This window comes from Urocampus carinirostris, chromosome 3, assembly GCF_059441175.1.
Source record: "Urocampus carinirostris isolate Australia breed hairy pipefish chromosome 3, RoL_Ucar_1.0, whole genome shotgun sequence".
Taxonomy (NCBI): Eukaryota; Metazoa; Chordata; class Actinopteri; order Syngnathiformes; family Syngnathidae; genus Urocampus; species Urocampus carinirostris.
Window position 1 is genome coordinate 31,804,874 of NC_142351.1, and position 20,211 is coordinate 31,825,084.

Here is a 20,211-nt window from a genome sequence, read left to right on the forward strand (position 1 = left end):
AGAAATCGGGCATTCTGTGACCACTAAATGACCAACCTTTAGCTGAATTGAACTAACCTTTTCCGGAGTTCAGAATCGACCACCACCTGCCTCTTCTTCTGCGGCGGTGACTCTCGGGCTTGGCGTAATGCCGACACGTTTTCCCTCGTCACTTTCGTAACACTCGCTTTGACCGAGGGAGGCGATTCGGGTATCGGGGACACAGTGATGGCGACCGGTGAAAGCTGAAAGTGTGTGCACCAATGGACAGACGTGATTAGATATTATTGAACTCTTTTTTTTTTTTTTTTTTCGTTTCAGTGCTTTGATTCAGGAGTGTCGAACTAATTTTAGCTCAAGGGTTTCAAACTCAGTTTAGCTCAGGAGCCACAAGGTAGAAAAAGCACTCTCGCAGGGACTGGACTAGTAAATTCGAGAGAAACAGGGAGAGAGAAAAAGAGAGAAAAATAAATAGACAGAAAGAAAGAGAAAAAGAGTGAGAAAAAGAGTGAAAGAGAAAGGGAAAGAAAGAAAAATAAATGGAAAAAAGGAGAAAAGGAGAAAGAAAGAGGGCAAGAGAAAGCGAGAGAAAGAAAACAACTCATTTTTTTGATTTCCCTTTCTTCCTTCTTTTTTTGTCTTTGATTTAGTTATTTTTTCCCTTTTCTCCTTTTCTTCATTTTTTTCTTTACTTTTTTCCCTCTCTTTTTTTTTCGACGTAAAAGGCTAGGAAAAAAAGTAACTGGGTCTCCATAATTTGTAATCTTATATGTTTTTACGAGCACTACACAATACAGTTACATCATTCAGTCGAGAAAACATTAAATGATTGGTTTGATGATGTAAAAATATTTTTCAACTACTTTTTCCATGACTTATTTTTTAAGTAAATAACATGAAATGTTCTTTGGTTGATAAATGGACGTTAGCAAATATAGCTACAGTTGCCTTGGGAGTGGCGCCTGGCTTTGGCGACATCGAGTGGAGATATTTAAAACTGCAGGTTATTTTCTCTAGCGCTTCTTTTAGGGTGGTCTTGCAGGCCAGATTCAATCTGTTGGTCGGCTTGATCCACCCCATGAGCGATATGTTTGACACCCCTGCTCTAGATAGTAAAAAAAGCTTGTTATTCTAGCGCTAACAACATTTTCTTATCTACCTGTGAAGTTGATGAAAACTTGAGTGTAGGCACAAACACTTACTACTTAAATCTTACCTGGGCAGTCATGAGTTCCAGACTTTGAAGCAGTCCACCCCAACGTTGGGCAAAATGATCCATTCTGACCTCCAGTTTGCTGGCCACTTCTCTGTTCTTGACACTGCACAGCAGGTCTTGGCTCATAGAGGACAGCTTGTCCAAGCTGGTCCGCTTCCCTTCCAGCTCCGTCTTTAAAATCTGGCGGGGTATAATTCATTATATATTTTTTAATGATCACATTCATTTTATTTATCCAATCAATAGGGTGGATTATTTAAGTAGAGGTATGTCAAATCATTGAAGTAATGTGCAAGAAGAAACCCGTATTGAAAAATGTATAATACTGTAATCTATTGTTTAGTCTAATATCCAATATGATCTAATGTGGCAGCACACACAAACCCAGCATCTCTTGGCTCACCCATTTAGTTTATTTTTCATGTACCTAGTATGTGTTTGTCTGCGTCCTGACAGGAGGTCAAGGTCAAAATTCCATGCTATGAACATCGATACAACATCCAAGACGAATTGGCGAGACCACCGAGTGTTTAATGGATTGCAATCAGGCCCAGGAAGAGACTACGGTGGCGTTAGGATAGGAAGAAAATGCGGGGTCGCAGCTCCGGCCTACTGCTGCGGCTACTTAACAACTGACACAAGCCACTCTGTCGAGCCTGTATCTCACCAAAGGCAGATCTATTACCCAAAGGAAGAACTGAAAGGCGCTAGTGGCACAACAAAGAGACACCATTATGGCATATGCAGGTGAGGTATTAGGACTGTTGTAATGTAAAACTAGAGAAACATGTACCTCAGGGGTGGGCAAACATTTTGAGTCACAAGCAGCAGTGGGTTAAAAAATAAAGCGGAAGGGCCATCCCAGGAGGGGAAAAAAGACTTACTGATTGATTTTTTTAAATCGTTATGAATAAATATACTTGCAGACATTTACTTGTAAATTTTACATTTGTTCATAAATAAATACGGTAAATGGGCGGCAGTTGAGTGGTTATCGCGTCCAGTTTTGAGGTCATGGGATCAAATTGGGCTACCAGCCTTCCTGTGCGGAGTTTGCATGTTCTCCCCTTGCTTGCGTGAGTTTCCCCCTGGCACTCTGGTTTCCTCCCATATTCCAAAAACATGCATGTCAGGTTAATAAGCCAGTAAAAAATTTTCCCCAAGTGTTAATGAGCGAGTGAATTGTCTGTCTCTGTGTGCCCTGCGACTGGCTGGCAACCAGTACATGTTGTCCCCTGCTCACTGCCCACTGCCAAAAGATAGTTGGGATAGACTCCAGCACCCCCGCGACCCTACTGAGGATAAGTGGTGCAGATAATGGATGGATGGATGGGTACGGTAAATCTCATCAAATTGGTATCAAAACAGTAAAAGGACAATAATGTATCGGGTCACTTTTTAAGCACTAAAGTTAATATTACGCAACTCCAAATGCAATAAAGCACAAGAGATTTTTTGCCTTGCCTGAGATTTGATAAATCTAATATAAACTACTTTGTTTGTGTGTGTGTGTGTGTGTGTGTGTGAGATCTATAGGCTTCGAAACAGCTGAAGCGGTGAAATGAAATGTGAAATGATCTGCATTTATATAGCGCTTTTCAAGTCAATGACTTCCCAAAGCGCTTTACATTGTGCTTCACATTTCCCAATAGCGGCCGTGATCTGTGCAGCCATGTAAGGCGCTAACCTGCTTATTGGGGGTACTGGGGATTCAGTGTCTTACCCAAGGACACTTCGGCATGTAACACGGACAAGCCGGGATTCGAACTGGGATCCCTTAATCCTAAAACGATCGCTCTACCTCCTGAGCTACTGCCGCGGTAAATTGACACAGTTATACTATAGGCCCCTGCAAGTGTCTTCAGCCAGGTTTCATGTCAAAATGTACTCTTGTGGAGTCTGCTCAAGGGGGTTCTCTAACCGGCCAAATTGGGTACTGCAGTTCCTGAGAATTGACCACTCCAAGCAGCCCAGTCCAATCTATCAACAACCTGATTGATGCAATGGTTTCAATTGCGCACGATTCAACAAATCATGGCCACAACAACCTCGCGAAAAAACATTGCCAGGCAAATCCGGGCCCTTTAGTTGTATCCTGATAAAATAAATATATGATTGAAATATAAAAAAGAACTGTACAGAAAAATATAGCCAGATATTTGAACATTGGCCTTGAGTGCAGTACATATAGGTGCTTAAAGAAAAACACCTTCTGTATCGACGAGGAGAAACAAAAACACGTCACCAAGACCACAACAATTTTCATGAGTGGTCAATTATTTTCTATTGTGTATATTATCAGTGTATTTTCACCACAATCCTTTGCCAGGCATGATTCAAAAGCCAGACGGACTGTTTGTGGCCCGCGGACAGTAGTTTGCCCAACACTGATCTACAGGAATCACTGTTTAATGCCCGTGTCAGAGAGAATACTGTTTTATTGTTGAATCAATTAAGTAAAATAAACAATTTGGAGTTTAAGACAATAAATAAGACTCACAGTAAGATGACGCAGACAAGCCATTGTGGCTGCTTGGTCCTTCACACTGGGGGTCTTGATTGAGCGGACAGATTCCTCTTTCTGAGTCAGCCACGAGTCGAATAATGACTAAAGGTGAGAGGAATATTCACTGTAATGTGTTGCTATATGTTACATCAGAATAGTAACACAAAAAATGGTTGAAATTGGGTTATGTGCAATAGTAAAAGAAAACAAGAGACATACACCGTACCTGTTCATTTGTGAAATGTTGCCATTTCAATAAAATCTCTTGCAGCAGAATCCAGCGTTCTTCTGTCCATCTACAGATGGCTGCCCAGCGGTCACCAAGCACCTGATTGCATGCAAACACAAACACACATTTCCTCTTAAATTGGGTCACGGGAGAGACCGAAACATTGCAGTTTTCAGTCAGAGTACCCTAAAGACTCATAATGTAGTTCTACTTTGTCACATGCCAATTAAATTCTTACAGCTGCCTAATTTGGAGGGCGACTGCATTCCTGAAAGGCCAAAAGGGAGCGTGAAACTGATGAGTTCAAAACTTTTCAGTAGTTTGGATGTAAAAGACACTGAGTCATTTTGTTTTATAAATATCATTAGGATGTCAGGATCTGGTGAGTTTCTAATACACATGTTTCTGTTGAAAAGCTGTCAAGATTTAAGACTTTAAACATCTTCTCCAAAAATGCCTAAGGACCAGAGAAAGCCGACTTGTTTGTATTTGCATTTTTTTCCACTCCTAGTCTTCTAATCTGTTTCGCTCACTTATGTTCCATTCTGCAATAAACTGCTCTGCAGGCGGTAACACAACAAAAACGCCTTTTGGAACAAAGAACCTCACTTAATATATGTGTGAGATTAAACGCAGCATCTCTGGCACGTGTTCTGATTCTCAATTGTCTTACATAAATGAATTATTTACCGCACCCGCATCAGTATTGGCAGTAACAGATATGCTCTAAGCGGCTCCAGAATTAGGTATGGACATTTTTTCATAGCCAATTATCCATTCTGAAAAAAAAAGTGCTGGAGCAACTTGCCTGAAGTTTACTTTCCAGGGCAGCAGTGGCGCTGTCTCCGCTGGTCTCGTCTACTACCACCACCATGTGCGTCAGAGAGTTGACCCGAACCTGCTCTTGCTCCAGGTCCTCTTGCAAAAGCTGCAGAAAGTACACAAGTTTAGCTTGTTTGCTTTTGTTTTTTTGTAAAAATAAATGTGTCATATTGGGAAAACTTTAATCAAAAAAAGGTATACAGGAGAAGTTCATAGGATGTATTTCTTGGATTAGGCCTCTCAAATATTAGATAGAAGACTTGAACTGACCCGCTAGGTTGCTGTTAACTTCCTTGCTTGGTATATTTTGATCTAAAAGCACTATTTCACCCATTATCCAGTTTAACCAGTCAGGATTATTGGGTCTCACATTGGCACAAAGGTAAGGTTAAGTCTCCCCCCCACACAGAAGGTGGGCAGCTTAGACAGTTAAAGACTATCTTAGAAAATAGACTCCCTAGCTGTGTACTTTCTAGCATCCAGTAAAAAGTTTAAAGAAAATATGAAGTCTCCTGGTTAAATGTAAATGGTCTGCATTTATATAGTGCTTTTCAAGTCCCTGAGGACCTCCCAAAGTGCTGTACAATGTGCTTCACACATACCCTTTCACACTCACACACCGATAGCGGTGACAGCCATGCAAGGCAAATACCTACTTATCGGGGGCCTTAGCAATTCAGTGTCTTGCTTAAGGACACTTTGACATATAACACGGCGGCGCCGGGAATCTAACCTGTGACTTCTTGATCCCAAAAAGAGCACTTTACCTCCTGAGCTACTGCCGCCCTGCCGTTCTTATTTCTAGCATAGCGAGCATTTAAGATGGGAAGAAGTTCAGGGTTGAGGTGAATGTTCAACACCATTCATAAGCCCTGATTTTAGCAAGGCAATAAAACCAAAGCACAGCACGGCGGCGCAGTTCTAAGGTCTCGGGAACCTCCTGTGTGGGTTCAAATCCAGCTACCGGACTTCCTGTGCGGAGTTTGTATGTTCTACCCGTGCTTGCGTGGGTTTCCTCCGGGCACTCCGGTTTCCTCCCACATTCCAAAGACATGCATTTCAGGTGGATTGGCCGGTCCAAATTGTCCCTAGGTGTGAATGAGCGAGCGAGTTTTCTGTCCCTGTGTGCCCTGCGATTGGCTGGCAACCAGTTCAGGGTGTCACCTGCCCACTTCCCGCCGACGGCTGGGATGGGCTCCAGCACCCTTGCGACCCTACTAAGGATAACCGGTGCAGATAATGGATGGATGAATAGACATATGAATGGAAGTTTTTTTTTTTTTACAGTGGGACCTCGCTACTTCGCGGTTCCACATTCGCGGGTTCAGAGCTTCGCGGGTCTAACTGCCCGATGATTGCTGGGATGGGCCCCAGCACCCCCGCGACCCTACTGAGGATAAGCGGTGCAGCTAATGAGATGAGATAAGAGTGATAAAACCAAACCAAATTCATGTATAAAGATTGCAACCTTGTGTTCTTCCACTTGTTGCTTGACGTCCTCCAAGTCAGGACCAAGAGGCCGACCTTCCATCTTCTTCACCCTGGCTTCGGTTGCATCCAGCCAGTCTGTGAGCTGTTGGAGTTGCTTGTGCTGGAGGTCCATGAGGACTTGGTGGAGTCTAGGGAATGAGGCAAGTTGAAATCATTGATAACAGAGACCAAAAGTACAATGGAGAATTGCTGGTTCACTTCTGGTTTATAGTAGCAGGCGTAAAGACTCCAAAAATTATTAAAGCGACGAAAGAAAATACCAAAGGATAATAATTTAAATGCTTCATGTATGCTCTGTGTTGAATGGTTATTGGTATTGGTATTAACAATGCAATTTTAAGACGCGCAAAGAAACCATAATTGTAAGAATTTAAATAATATTGTGCCTATTTCTTATTTGTGCAATAATATCTAAATAACATAATTCATCCATCCATCCATTATCTGCACCGCTTATCCTCAGTAGGGTTGCGGGGATGCTGGAGCCCATCCCAGCCATCTTCAGGCAGTCGGACACCCTGAACTGGTTGCCAGCCAGTCGCAAGGCACACAGTGACAGACAAGTCGCTCGCTCATCCACACTTAGGGACAATTTTGGACCGGCAAATTAACCTGACATGCACGTTTTTGGAATGTGGGAGGAAACTGGAGTACCCGGAGGAAACCCACACAGCACAGGGAACATGCAAACTCCGCACAGGACGGTTGGTGGCTGGATTTGAACCCTTGACCTCAGAACTGTGCCGCACACACGCTAACCACCGCGCCGCCGTGCTGCCCCTAACATTATTCAATAATTTTTGTTGTTGTATGTCAATAAATATCAAAATGTTTAAAAGCCTTCTTTTATACTAACAGTTAAGGCCTATTCCTACTTGTTTTCCGGGAGCAAACAGGAGTATAGTTGGTCATTTGGAGGTTAATTTTCTAAAGTACACCTTTGAGAACTATTGTTTGGGGGTTATCTTCAAAGGAGCAGTACAGTTATCGCGGTTAATGGGGACCAAAACCACCCGCGAAAAGTGAAAATCCGCGAAGTAGCGACGCCCCTTCAAAAATGCTTAAAAAAAGTAATAATAATAATAATAATAATAATAATAATAATAATAATAATAATAATAAAATATTTTTTTTATTATTTTATTTTATTAGTACTTTTTTTTAGACCCGGTTAATGGGGACCAAAACAACCCGCAAAAAGTGAAAATCTGCAAAGTAACGACGACCCTTCAAAAATGCTTGAAAAAAAAATAAAATAATAATAATAATAATAATATATATATATATATATATATATATATATATATATATATATATATATATATATATATATATGTATATATATATATATATATATATATGTATATATATATATATATATATATATATATATATATATATATTTTTTTTTTTTTTTTTTTAATTTTACTTTATTATTATTATTTTTTAGACCCGCGAAGCTCTGAACCTGCGAACGTGGAACCGCGAAGTAGCGAGGTCCCACAGTAAAAAAAAAAAAAAAACTTGAGAAAATATCCCAAAAAACCATTCATATGTCTATTCATCCATCCATTATCTGCACCGGTTATCCTTAGTAGGGTCGCAAGGGTGCTGGAGCCCATCCCAGCCGTCGGCGGGAAATGGGCAGGTGACACCCTGAACTGGTTGCTAGATAGTCGCAGGGCACACGGAGACAGACAACTCACTCGCTCATTCATTCCTAACGGGAAAGTATCTCCTAGCCTGAAAAAGGTTGGTGACCCCTGCACTACGCAATAAAGCAACATGGAGTGGTCAAATAACATACATTCTCCCTTTAAATTTGGAAAACAATATATTATATTTTTACAAAAAGGTATATAAAACGCATTTATAAAGATGTTAAACAAATTAGGAAAAAAATGCAGGAACACGCAAGCACCTGCTTTGTCTCTCCATGCTGGCCACCCGGAGGTGCTCCCATCGAGAGTTGAGCAGATTCATCTGCTCCCTCACTTCAGCGTCCTCCTCTTCACTCAGGTTGCCCTCAGCCAGTATGGCGCCACCGGCCCGCAGCACACGACCGACGCTACCCTGATGCGCCGTGAGCTCTACCATGAAACCCTGTGGAGAAAATAGGCAACCGAACACTTAACCGTTGCAGGAAACTTCAACACGTTAAAAGTTAATTAACTGATAGCAACGCGCCTACATCACCAGCACTCAATGACCCAACTCTATTTGTTTCAAGCGTTCTCATAATACGTTAATACATTACTCCCCTTGTCTCATTTTGAAGCACTTAACTTGTACATTCCTATGATCCTCACAGATCTGCAGCATAACGTATGTTGCACATTACATGAGAATTTGACAAAACTGTCATGTCTGCCCAGGTGAAGTTCCAGCAAACTCACCAAGAGCATAACAAATGTAATTATTTTGACACAGGTATGTCAGTTTGACCAGTGTTTATGTTAAAATACTTACTCCATAAAGTGCGATGATTGATAGACATTAATTTGGTTTTCATCCGGAATAGTCGAGTATTGATACCAGGCATTGGAATCTATGCCTTTCTTCAATTACAGTACTCGCGATTGTAACAGAGAGCACTCAGTTGCTTTCTGATTTCTGATTGGCTTCCCTCCTATTTAAACTCAGTGCTCTCATTCACTCCTTGTCAGTCCGTCAATGAGCCTCTGCACCTGCAAGACTTGTATTTTGACTCTGTCCGGTCTCCTGCTCGTGTATACAGTATCCGGCATCGATCCTGCCTGTCTCTTCCTGTTCGGTATCTTGCGCCAGTCTCCAGTATCCGGTATCGATCCCGTCTGTCTCGTCCTGTCCAGTATCTTGCTCCAGTCTCCGGCATCGATCACGCCTGTCCTGTCCAGTAACTTGCGCCAGTCTCCGGTATCCGGAATCGATCCCGTCTGTCTCGTCCTGTCAGGTATCTTGCTCCAGTCTCCAGTATCCGGTATGAATCCTGTCTGTCCCGTCCTGTCCGGTATCTTGCTCCAGTATCCAGTATCGATTCTGTCTGTCCTCCCCTGTCTCGTATCTTGCTCGTGTATCCGGTATCGATCCCGTCCTGCCCAGTATCTGGCTCCAGTATCGATCCAGTTTGTCTTGTTCTGTCCGGTATCTGCTCTTGTATCCTGTATGTGGTATCGATCATGTCTGTTCTGTCCGGTGTCCTGCCCAGCAATCGCCGAATCGCTGGTGTTTGTGTTCCCGTGCATGACTGCCCCGTTCCCGTAAAATAAAGCTCGTGTGAAAACGTTACGCGTCTGGGTCCAAAGTCTGTTCGGGTTCTGACACACATGATGCAACCTGGATTTTTAACACAATTCAATGCACTCTCCTTGCTTTTTCCTGTCTTCGTTTCCATCTACAATTCAATGTCAATGTTCTTACCTCGTGTGTGTGGAACTGCTCTTTGACCTCCTCCACGTTGTTTGAGACAGGGGGCTGAGACTGGAGTCCATCCTCAGCTGAAAGCAGCCACGTCAGGACCTTGGCAGTCGCAGTTAAAAAACGCATTACAAGTGACAACGGACAACAAAGCCAGTCATTTTCATTTAGCGCACCTCCTCCAGGGCCGCTTGATAAGACTCCAGACTGGTCGAGCCGGGAGGCAAAGGACTAAGGCCTCGCTGCAGCTCCTCTTGGCTGGGAGTCAAAAACTGGAAAGCACAGCATGCACGTGGTTGAAGCAGGCAGAAACATGGGAAGTTGTATATTTAGAATTAAGAAACAGATGGTAAAGCAAACATGGATACAGTAGATATACAGTGTGAGCTACAATAATAACGGTCATGCATTAGGTAGAAGTGCCATTATGCTACTCTGTGTTCTATAGGGTAAAAAGGGTCCTGTAACTGTGTAGCTATTGAAGCAATTTTTATAGGACCTCTTGATGACATAACACTTTATGTCATGGATACCGTACAAAAACATCCCTTTTATGTAATTCCATACCTCTTGATTATTAAAAATTGGGCATTTGGTGAGAAAAGTCAATGTAAACTGTAAAGAATAACATAGAGAGCAACTCTTTCTTTTCGAGTAGCTCTTCACTGTTGTAACTTTTAGATTGTTTTGGGGATGGAGGTTAATCCACAAATTTCTTTAGAGAGTTTATTCATGGCTTGTGAGGAATTTAAAGCACAAGATCAAATATTTACAGATTAAATCATTTTTTTCCAATATTGGTACATAAAAAACAGCTGCATCGAACACTCCCTCTCAAGACAATAAACAATATTTCTGAACTCATTACAACTTCCTGTTCCTCTTCAGTAAATAATAATAAACAAAAGTATTTTACGATTGTTCCTGCTTCTATGAAGTTGGCATTGTTTAAATGACTCCAAACAATGAGGGTTGATTTTATTTTTATATCAAGAGGTAGGATTAATTGATCGGTTCAATTCAACTAAGCATAGTTCAAGTGTTTCATTGGCATTACCATCAATAAGAGACACCATCAAACTTAGAAATATTTTAAAAATTCATACAATAATTCAAACAATGGATACGGCACTTCTTTGAGCCCAGTGCAGTCAGGTTCGGGAAATAACAAAACCAGGAACCCCTTCTATCGCATATTTTATGCACATTGAAATGTGCCTGGAAAAGATGTGAAAATAAATTATTATTGACTAAATTTTGTCGTGCACCACATTGATTTTATTTCTATGCAAGTTAAAAAAAAGACAACATTTCACCAAAACCAATGTAATGGTTGGAGAGTAGTGCGCATGTCTGCAATTCTAGCATTAGCGGGGAGCATCTTCAAAGCTAGCTTTAGCGGCTTGGTGAAGTAAAAGCACAAATATGCACTGACACAAGGAGAGAAAAATGCTGGAAACCCTAACCTTCGGACAATTTGACCATCTTTTTTCAGATAACCTTTAAGTTCCTCATTGCCTGAGTCAAGGTTTTCTGATTTAAATTGCCCGACTACCTTCCTTAAAGTTAACGAGACACTCAATTCAATTTGTAATACAATAGCCGTGCTTTCGAGTTTTCACTTTCGGAGAAAAAAAAAAAGACCTTCTGCATTCAGAGAAAAGAAATTTACAGGAAAAGCAAATACAAGTAAACCCAATCACATTGAGTTGCTTGTGTGTGGATTCACATCTCAGCAGATACACGAGTTAAGATTTTGCTGCTGAACATTTATACACAGCTAAATAAAATAAAAAAACACACAGATGGACATTCAATATGAGGTATTAGCACAGTGGGACACGGACCTGATCAGTAAAGCGCCTCCTCTTTTGCTCGGGAGACTCAACATAGGCCGCCTGGGTGTAGGCATAGCTTTTATAGCGAGGCTGAGAGGACGGACTCTGCACTCGGCCCTGAGCCACATTCACTGTAATCTGAGAGCCAGACAGAGGACACAGTTTGACGGACATGGAAACGTAAAGGCACAAAGATGGAAGAATGTAAAGGACAAAGACACAAAAGACAGACACAAGAACAGGAAAAAATGAATATGTTTTAATCTGAAAATAATCTAAAAAGTGAAAACAAGCATAAAGGTTTTCAATGATTCCTGCTAATTCAAGGTTTGAAAATTGACTAAAATGTATTGTATTTACCATCTGCAATGGGCCTCAGCACCCATGCGACCTTAGTGAGAATAACCAGTGCGGAAAATTGATAAATGGATGTATTTGCCATTATTTTAAACATTTACTTCAACATTTTGGACACCATCAGACTCCATGATGTGTGGAAACACACTTATGTTTCCTTCAAGTTGGACGCATGTCTCAGAATATATAAATCAGAATATATAAATCACCTTGCATAGACTGCTGCCAGTCGGCAGGAATTGTTGAGAAGAAACTTCTTCATTGACATTCCATTCTGTCAGAACAATGCTGGCAAAGACACCAAAAAGCCAAAAGTGGCTGCGTTGTTTGTTTGTTATTCATTGGAGGGCTGAGTTACTGTCTTTTTGGAAGGAGATGAAAACAAGACACCTAGGTTTTTCTGACCATTCTTGAAATAATATTCCACCCGAGCATAGATGGCACCTCTAACTTCTCATTCAAAGCAATACTCTGCTCTGTCCAAATTATGCACATTTTTGCCCTGCTGAGTGGTTGCTCTCTTTTCTGCGACAAGCATGCCAGCAAAACTTTTCAACTTCTTGCTTCTCTCGGGATAACATTGATGCTCTTCAAGTATGTTTTATCTCAATGTAGTATTGCGTTGCAATTGAGCTGAACGTGTTTCTGAAATCTGTAACAACTACTACATACAGAATGGCCATATTTCTAGATCCGTACCTCTTTTGTTCACACACCTTGCAAAAATCTACTTTGTGCGCTGTCTCTGAAACATTCAAATTTTATTCCCTTTGGAAAATTCGGACCTAATGTTTTTGAGTAATAGTGTGTAGTAAGTGAAGCTCTCAAAAAAGTGCCAGTTGTTGTTTTTTTTTTACCAGAGATACCACGTTTTATCCACCCCTTGTTTTAAAGTTAACATCGCATAAAATAAGAGCAAAAGTGTGCTATCATCTATTGATTGACATAAATCAGTTTTCTTTTGAGACAATAATAAAGGTTTACATAGAAAACTATGGGCAGCACGGCGGCGCAGTGGCTAGCGCCTGTGCGGCACAGTTCTGAGGTCATGAGATCAAACCTCCTGTGTGGAGTTTGCATGTTCTCCCCGTGCTTGCGTAGGTTTCCTCCGGGCACTCATTCCCTCATTCCAAAAACATGCATTTTAGGTCAATTGGCCGGTCCAAATTGACCCTAAGTGTGAATGAGCGAGTGAGTTGTCTGTCTCTGTGTGCCCTGCGACTTGCTGGCAACCAGTTCAAGGTGTCCCCTGCCCACTGCCCAAAGATAGCTGGGATGGGCTCCAGCACCCCCGCGACCCTACTGAGGATAAACGGTGCAGATAATGGATGGATGGATGGATGGATGGATGGATGGATGGATGGAAAACTATATAATAATTTTTCAAATGTTACCGCAAAAATATTTAAACCACACCCTTTCTTTGTGGAGGATGCAGCTATCCGATAGTTTGCTACTTAAATACCCAAGAACCTATAGCACGATATAAAAACAGGTGAAAAAGATTTGTTGATCTGTAATCAAATTGTAAATATTTTTGCCAACAAATAACAAATTGTCGATGCTGGCTGCTAATGATAGCAACTGCATGGACAGAAGTGCCCCTTTTCTGCTCAAATATGCGTTCAATTCAGGCCCATTACTACCGCAAACTCTGAACATACAGTATTCCCCTGCCCCGAGCCTTAGCCAGAGTAAAAAAGAGAGGAGAGACTATGAAAACTCACTAGTGGCAAAGCTACAAGTGAGGGCAAAACACATGCCGCAGCAGAAAGGATAAAAAAAAAGGATTCCTTTATTTAGAAAATCATTAGTAAACTAAACATTGACTAGTGTTTCGGTAGTGCCGTGGTTAGCACTTACCTAACAACAAATGGTCCACGGTCCGAGACTGGGTGGAAACATTTGTTGGCCTGGAGAGGGATGGCTAACCACCAGGCTATATTCGCCCAAGACACACCACAGGAAATGGTGCCCCTACAATTCTATTGGTTAAGGGATAAACCTAACCCATATCGCCGAGGGCAAGTAGTGTCTTAGTTATCAGTAAAGGACACTGAATCAGATCCTTACAAAATCTCTACCGACAGGAAAACACCTTTTTCATATTTCAGTTAAAATATATGCAAATAATTGGGTGTTTGGAGAATATTAGATGCTAATACTGCTATCATAATGAGGTGTTCCATTGCCCAGCGAGGCTGAGCGGCCCATCATCAATTAATGAAATGTCAGTTGAAGGGCTGAACATTTTTCATCTGTTTGTGTTGAATCTACCAGAAAGCTAACAAGAAGCTGGGGCTTTTGGTCATTTTCCAAACTGGCAATCGAATCAGTCCATGGCACAGAACTGAATCACATGCTAAAGACTAAATGTGTTTTCTTTCACAGGATAACACACAACTGGGTCCTATTTCAGTACTCATTAGCGCTACCAAAAGTAAAAATCTACATTTTCTCAATGTCTTGCCAAGAGATTGCCGAGTTAATGATACTCTGCTGGTTAATGACCGGGCTGAGGCAAAGAGGCAATTTGCTATGCTTAATTGAACTTATTTCAGCAAGCATGGAAGGGATAACTCTTCATGTATGTCATTTTGGGTCCCTCTTTTCCCCAACTTTGCATACAAAATTACAGTGAAGTGAACCTTCGGCTTTTGTTTAAATACGTTGACTTTGGAACCTCCGGTTCTCTCTTGTCACAGTAGTCAAAAATGAGAAGCAGAATTTAAAAAGATAAAAGATTTAGCTTGATTAGATAGAAAATACCAAGCATGAGTCAAACACGAGGCCTCTGAAATCCCCCCTAATTGTCTCATAAGTACTTATTACAAATGAATTTTGAAGTTAATGAAAAACATTACTTTTGTCATAATTCCCACAGTCTTGCCAGTTGTGGTGATGTACCCGTTTTTATAAGCTTTTGAGCAAATTAAATGGAGCTTTGCTTTTTTATCATGAAGATAAAAATATTTATCTTGTAAAAGTCAGAACTTTTATTTGTATTTATGGCTTTTACACCAGCGGTGGCTGCAAAAAATAAACACTAGGATCAAAAGTTAATGTAAGTTCTCATAAATAGCAGTAAAATCGGTGAGAGGATTAAGTTTAGAGGATCATTAAGAACGGATACAGTAAGAATAGCAAAGGGAAAGTCGGAGGATTTGCACAAAAAACATGGCTTGATAAATGACTCGCTTTTTAAAACTCAAAATTAAGAGTGAACAATTATAACAATTACGGTACACGTAATGCTACTAGTAAGTATTAGAACCATCATGTCTGTGTTTGAGGTGATATCACTGAGTTCAAACAGTTCAAAGCTGTGATGTATCAAATCTTTTTAGGGAGTATAATCGAATTCAGAGCATTCAATGCTTTGTCACATTATAATCCTTTATTCTAGCTTACTGCTATCATGCTAACTTTTGTTGAAACCTGCAGTTCGGCGGTCTTGTCGTAATTCTTGTTCAATCCACAAGTGAGTATTAATTCTGTTTCACTTTGTGTTCTTGTTTTTGGTGTCTTTAAGTTTCGTATTGCTCACTAACCTTGTAACAGGCATGCGTCACAGAGCTTGCTTTGATGATTAAAAATCCAGAAACGTTGTAGGCCTTTTTCTACCTACTTTTCTCAAGATAAATTATTTGTTAAAATTGTTTTGTCTCTACTGTTATGGGATCAAATTCTCCAGTCACACTAGAACGTTACAAGAACAGAAGAGAATACACTACTATGTTTTTTATTTTTTTATTTTATTTTGATGGTCGGGATTGTCATACAACAGCAGCGTCATCAACATTATAAGGGACTCTTCCTTTCCCCTCTTTAGACTGTTACTCTCTGGTAGGTGGCGCTACAGGTCTCTAAAGACAAGGATAAACAGTCTCAAAGACATCACCACCGTAAACAAGCGTGAGAAAAAAAGGGAAAATATATATTTTGCATATTGTCAGTCTCTAAGCACTGTGTTGTAAATATTTTTATCTTAATTTTATCGTCTTAATTATATGTTTATCCCGGAGTGCCATGGTTAATTTCATCTCATACAATGTTTCACCATGTTGATATCAATGACAATATAGACCAATCATTCAAGAGATGATGAACCTTTTTTTGAAAATAATTTGCTCTTTTTTCAGGAGTTTTAGTCAATTCCACCGGACAGTCAGGTCACTCATATCTTAAAAATCCACGGTATGTCTAGAAGAAATGCTGACTACACAGTTACCATCTGAAGTATGGGTCACGCTCAGGTCCTGGCTGCTGATGCAAGGAGGAGCTGACAGCTTTGTTCTGATGATAACAGAGGAGGGAAGGGAAACATAATTGTGACCCCTGTTTTTTTCTACTTCCTTCCTCACCAACGGTTTTATTGAGTAATTGTCTACGCTGACTTTTGATGTGTACGTTTGACATCCTAATTCACTGGCAATGGAAGCTGACATCTTTTCCCTCAGCAAGAGCTTGCACGGTGAAGCTGATGCAGCCATCGAACTATTACCAGCCATTACCTCCGGGAAGAACACTCAATCGTGCTATGATTGAGTGAGATAGCGAAACACTGACCTCAGATTATTGAACAGTAAAGTTCGCAGCGGTGAATCCAATTTGCAGCTGGGAAGTTGATCCCGTTGGCGGCTCCATTCAGATATTTTGCCACTATTTACAGGTTTCGTAGAGCCTTTCCATAGCTAAATTTAAGCACAAGGACCTTCAAAGACAATTTTTGAAAGTCCAGTGGAAATCACTTATTTTGCAGAGCAATTTTTTATCTTGCATGTGCATTTATCAAGAAAGACGATTTTTGGGAACTTGAATTGCGAATATATTTGTGGATCTAAACAACACGTGTGTAAATATTTTGAGACAAATTTCTCCTCATATAGGTAATAATGTGTATCTTACATTTTTAGGTTCAGGAAGTTCTTCCAATTACAATTTACCACTGGGAAACGCTACCTTGATTTTTGGCGAGGCCCATAATAAATGTCCATAATTGATATTTAATCCTTGCCGTAATACACATTTCAGAGGGCCCTGTTTAGGTGTAACATGCATCTGTCCTCTTGGCCATTGGGTATGCATACATTTCAAAGGACAATGCCATACAAACTAATGCCAGCTGCTGTTAATCGCGAGGGGAAAATAAAAACAATGGCAAAGTCCACAAGAGAGCAGTGTTGGCATCATTTTTTTAAGCAGACTTGTTAATAAACATGGCAACAATTTCAAGCATTTTCCCGGTTTTCAAGCACTCGTACGAACCCTGGATTAAAAATGTGATGTTTACTGTACACTATGTCATGAACAAAGGACAAAAATAAGTAAGTTTTAGGATCATTGCCCAGTGCTGTGAGGGTTGAAGTAAAAAAGTGTGGGTAAACGGCGGGAGTAACAATGACTCCCTTCGGTAGCCAAATGCCTCGTCCTCTAATTAGCGACACGCAAGAACGGAGAAAAGAGAGTCCAATCGTCCCCAACGTAAATGTCGTATAGCGAAACCACAGCCAAGGGAAAAGTCTTGGCAAAAAGAGCGGTGAAATGCCTAGTTCAGAAAAGTAACACATTGCCCAATCACAACAATCACAACAGCCTGTACACATGCTGAGCCATGTGACTAAACTTAAGCTGTCTTATCCCTTGCGTACATGACAAAGTGATGGTGAGGAGATGGTGAGGACAACATTCTATTAAAACGTCACAGTTTTCGGCCCGCTAGGAAAAATTTACCTGATATTTAGTCACCTCATGCATACACTATTTGTTAAAAAGATGCTAATTATCTATCTATCTATCTATCTATCTATCTATCTATCTATCTATCTATCTATCTATCTATCTATCTATCTATCTATCTATCTATCTATCTATCTATCTATCTATCTATCTATCTATCTATCTATCTATCTATCTATCTATCTATCTATCTATCTATCTATCTATCTATCTATCTATCTATCTATCTATCTATCTATCTATCTATCTATCTATCTATCTATCTATCTATCTATCTATCTATCTATCTATCTATCTATCCTCGGCACCCAAGTCGGTCATGCTTTCGTCCCTCCAGATGAAATGGGACACCAGAAAGCGGCCATGTCACTCGGGTCAGGGTGACACAACACACTCTTCTGTTCAACAGCAGGGTCCGACAGCTTTCGCTGGTTTACCCCTGCCGCATCATACGGGTGCCCAGCCCATCCTTAAGAACGTGTCCACAATCCCACTATCCTTTCACAACACCTCTCCACTCCTTTCTATCACCAACAAGAGCTCTAGCTTCCATTATATTTAGACCTCTTTCCTGCAGTGCACTCATAACACCATCCATCCACGTCAATCGCGGCCTTCCTCTTGGTCTCCTTCCATTGAGTTCTGCTATGTAGATCCTCTCCAACATTCGCTCCTCATCCATCCTCTCCATGTGTCCAAACCAACCGAGTACTCTCTTATCAACACGCTTGCTCAGTTCCACGACTACTCCAGTTCGGTCTCTCACAATTTCATTTCTCAGTCTATCATTTATGCATAATGAATTTTAATGTAGTAGGAGCAATACTTGGTTTCCTTGTGATATCTTTGTCATATGAGCAAGGGATGGGAGAGCTTAAGATTGGGTGTGTAGCTCTGTATGTGTACAGGCTGCTGTGATTGTAAAGGCTTTTGAATTTTAGTCAGTGCAGTACATTGAAATTTGTTTGGAAAATATTTTTGTTGTACTGCAGCGTATATGTTGTTGCTGTCCTAGTTGATTAAGAATGACAGTTCTCTTTTGCTGTTTCTTTGTATTTCTTGGTTGCACAGCATTCACTTACTTTAACTCAAGTAATTATTTGGATGAATACTTTTTACTTCTACTTGAGTGATATAATTTTGTAGTAACTGTACTTCTACCTGAGTAACACACTTTGCCGCCGCACCTCAGGGCCGCGCGTACTTTGGCACCTGAGTCCACTCTTAATTTGAGGAAAGAGCCCAAAGTAAACCCAAAGCTGCAACTCAGCGCTGAATTTCAGTGCCGTGGGTACTTCTGCCGAAGCCTCACTTCAATGCCGAAGCGGAAACTTCCGCGCCGAAATACTTTATGGTTACTTCAGACCTGTTCCCTCAGTTCAAGTTAATCTGTCAAGCTTGGGCTGGTTGGGCTAGACATTTTAGGCCCTATCTTACCTTTAGGACACAGTCCGCAAAAGAGTGTCTTAATCGCGGTACAATCGGTTACTTTTCTGTTCTGGAGATTTTCCCGCTGATTTTTTTTTTTATGTAAGAGATGGAAGTGAATTACTTCATTTTTTTTTTAAGTTGCTTTCTTAAATCTGTGCATGCAGCTTTTAATCAAGTGGGCTATGTTGTCGAGAAATTATGGTAATTTTATGTGTTAGAAATATGGTACAAGGCTATTATTATTTCAATTATATGCTTTTTACATGAATATTTTGTGATCAAATCTTTGTTGAAAAAATATGGCAAAATAATAATTGGGTTTTCCTGCGCAACTTTTGGTTCCGGGGCTTTTCGTTGTAAACAAGACTTGACTTGATGGTTGCATTTCAAATCTGTCTCCATCCACGTTGGATTATTAACAAGGCAATACCATAAGTTACTAAAAGTCTCATTTATTTGTATTTATGTTTAAAGGAGCTGTAAGAAAATCAGACAATTTTTATTAGCAGCCGCCATTATCTGGCCCTGTCATCAGCCTCTTTTAAGCTCCTCATGATGCACGTGCAAGTACGTGTATTTCTTTGACACGCTCGAATAAACTTGTCTTTTTTCATGTTTCTTGGAGTTTGGGCTGGTGTTCCTCCTACCTAAATATTCTACCCTGAAAAGTTTAGCTAAAGGTTAGATAAAAGCAGAAAATGCCTGGTGCGAAAAAAGCAAAAGGGCTCTTTAAACTCGGTTGGGCATTGGTAACACATGGTTGGTTGGTTGGTTGGTTGGTTGGTTGGTTGGTTGGTTGGTTGGTTGGTTGGTTGGTTGGTTGGTTGGTTGGTTGGTTGGTTGGATGGTTGGTTGGTTGGTTGGTTGGTTGGTTGGTTGGTTGGTTGGTTGGTTGGTTGGTTGGTTGGTTGAATCCCCTAACCACATGGGTTGTAGGGGCATAATTTCCTGAGGTGTGTCTTGGGCAAGTAAAGCCTGGTGGCACCCATCCCTTTCCAGGCCAAAATATGTTTCCACCCGGTCACATACTCATTCAAAATAGTTTTCTGCTTTTAAATTTTTCAAGGACACCTCAAATGACACACCCCACCTTTAAGCAACTACATTTTGTATTAGTTCGGAAAGATACGGTTTATGGATTTTATTTTTGCCAACCTATGGCACATGCTCTCAATACACTGTATTGTATAGGTGCCGTTTTCACCAT

The 20,211-nt window shown here is 40.7% G+C and overlaps 1 protein-coding gene across 1 annotated transcript in view; it reads right to left on the reverse strand.

Annotated features, from left to right (window-relative positions):
- The window catches only part of dmd (dystrophin), a 244,093-nt gene that overhangs the window by 160,010 nt on the left and 63,872 nt on the right, over positions 1-20,211 (reverse strand). Inside the window, exons 11-20 of the mRNA XM_088329820.1 lie at positions 11,487-11,615; positions 9,816-9,911; positions 9,643-9,741; positions 8,165-8,346; positions 6,221-6,371; positions 4,739-4,858; positions 3,928-4,029; positions 3,696-3,803; positions 1,196-1,375; positions 58-224 (exon numbers count right to left, since the gene is read on the reverse strand). Coding sequence (XP_088185946.1) covers positions 58-224; positions 1,196-1,375; positions 3,696-3,803; positions 3,928-4,029; positions 4,739-4,858; positions 6,221-6,371; positions 8,165-8,346; positions 9,643-9,741; positions 9,816-9,911; positions 11,487-11,615 — 1,334 coding nt within the window. The remainder of the gene's footprint in view (positions 1-57; positions 225-1,195; positions 1,376-3,695; positions 3,804-3,927; positions 4,030-4,738; positions 4,859-6,220; positions 6,372-8,164; positions 8,347-9,642; positions 9,742-9,815; positions 9,912-11,486; positions 11,616-20,211) is intronic.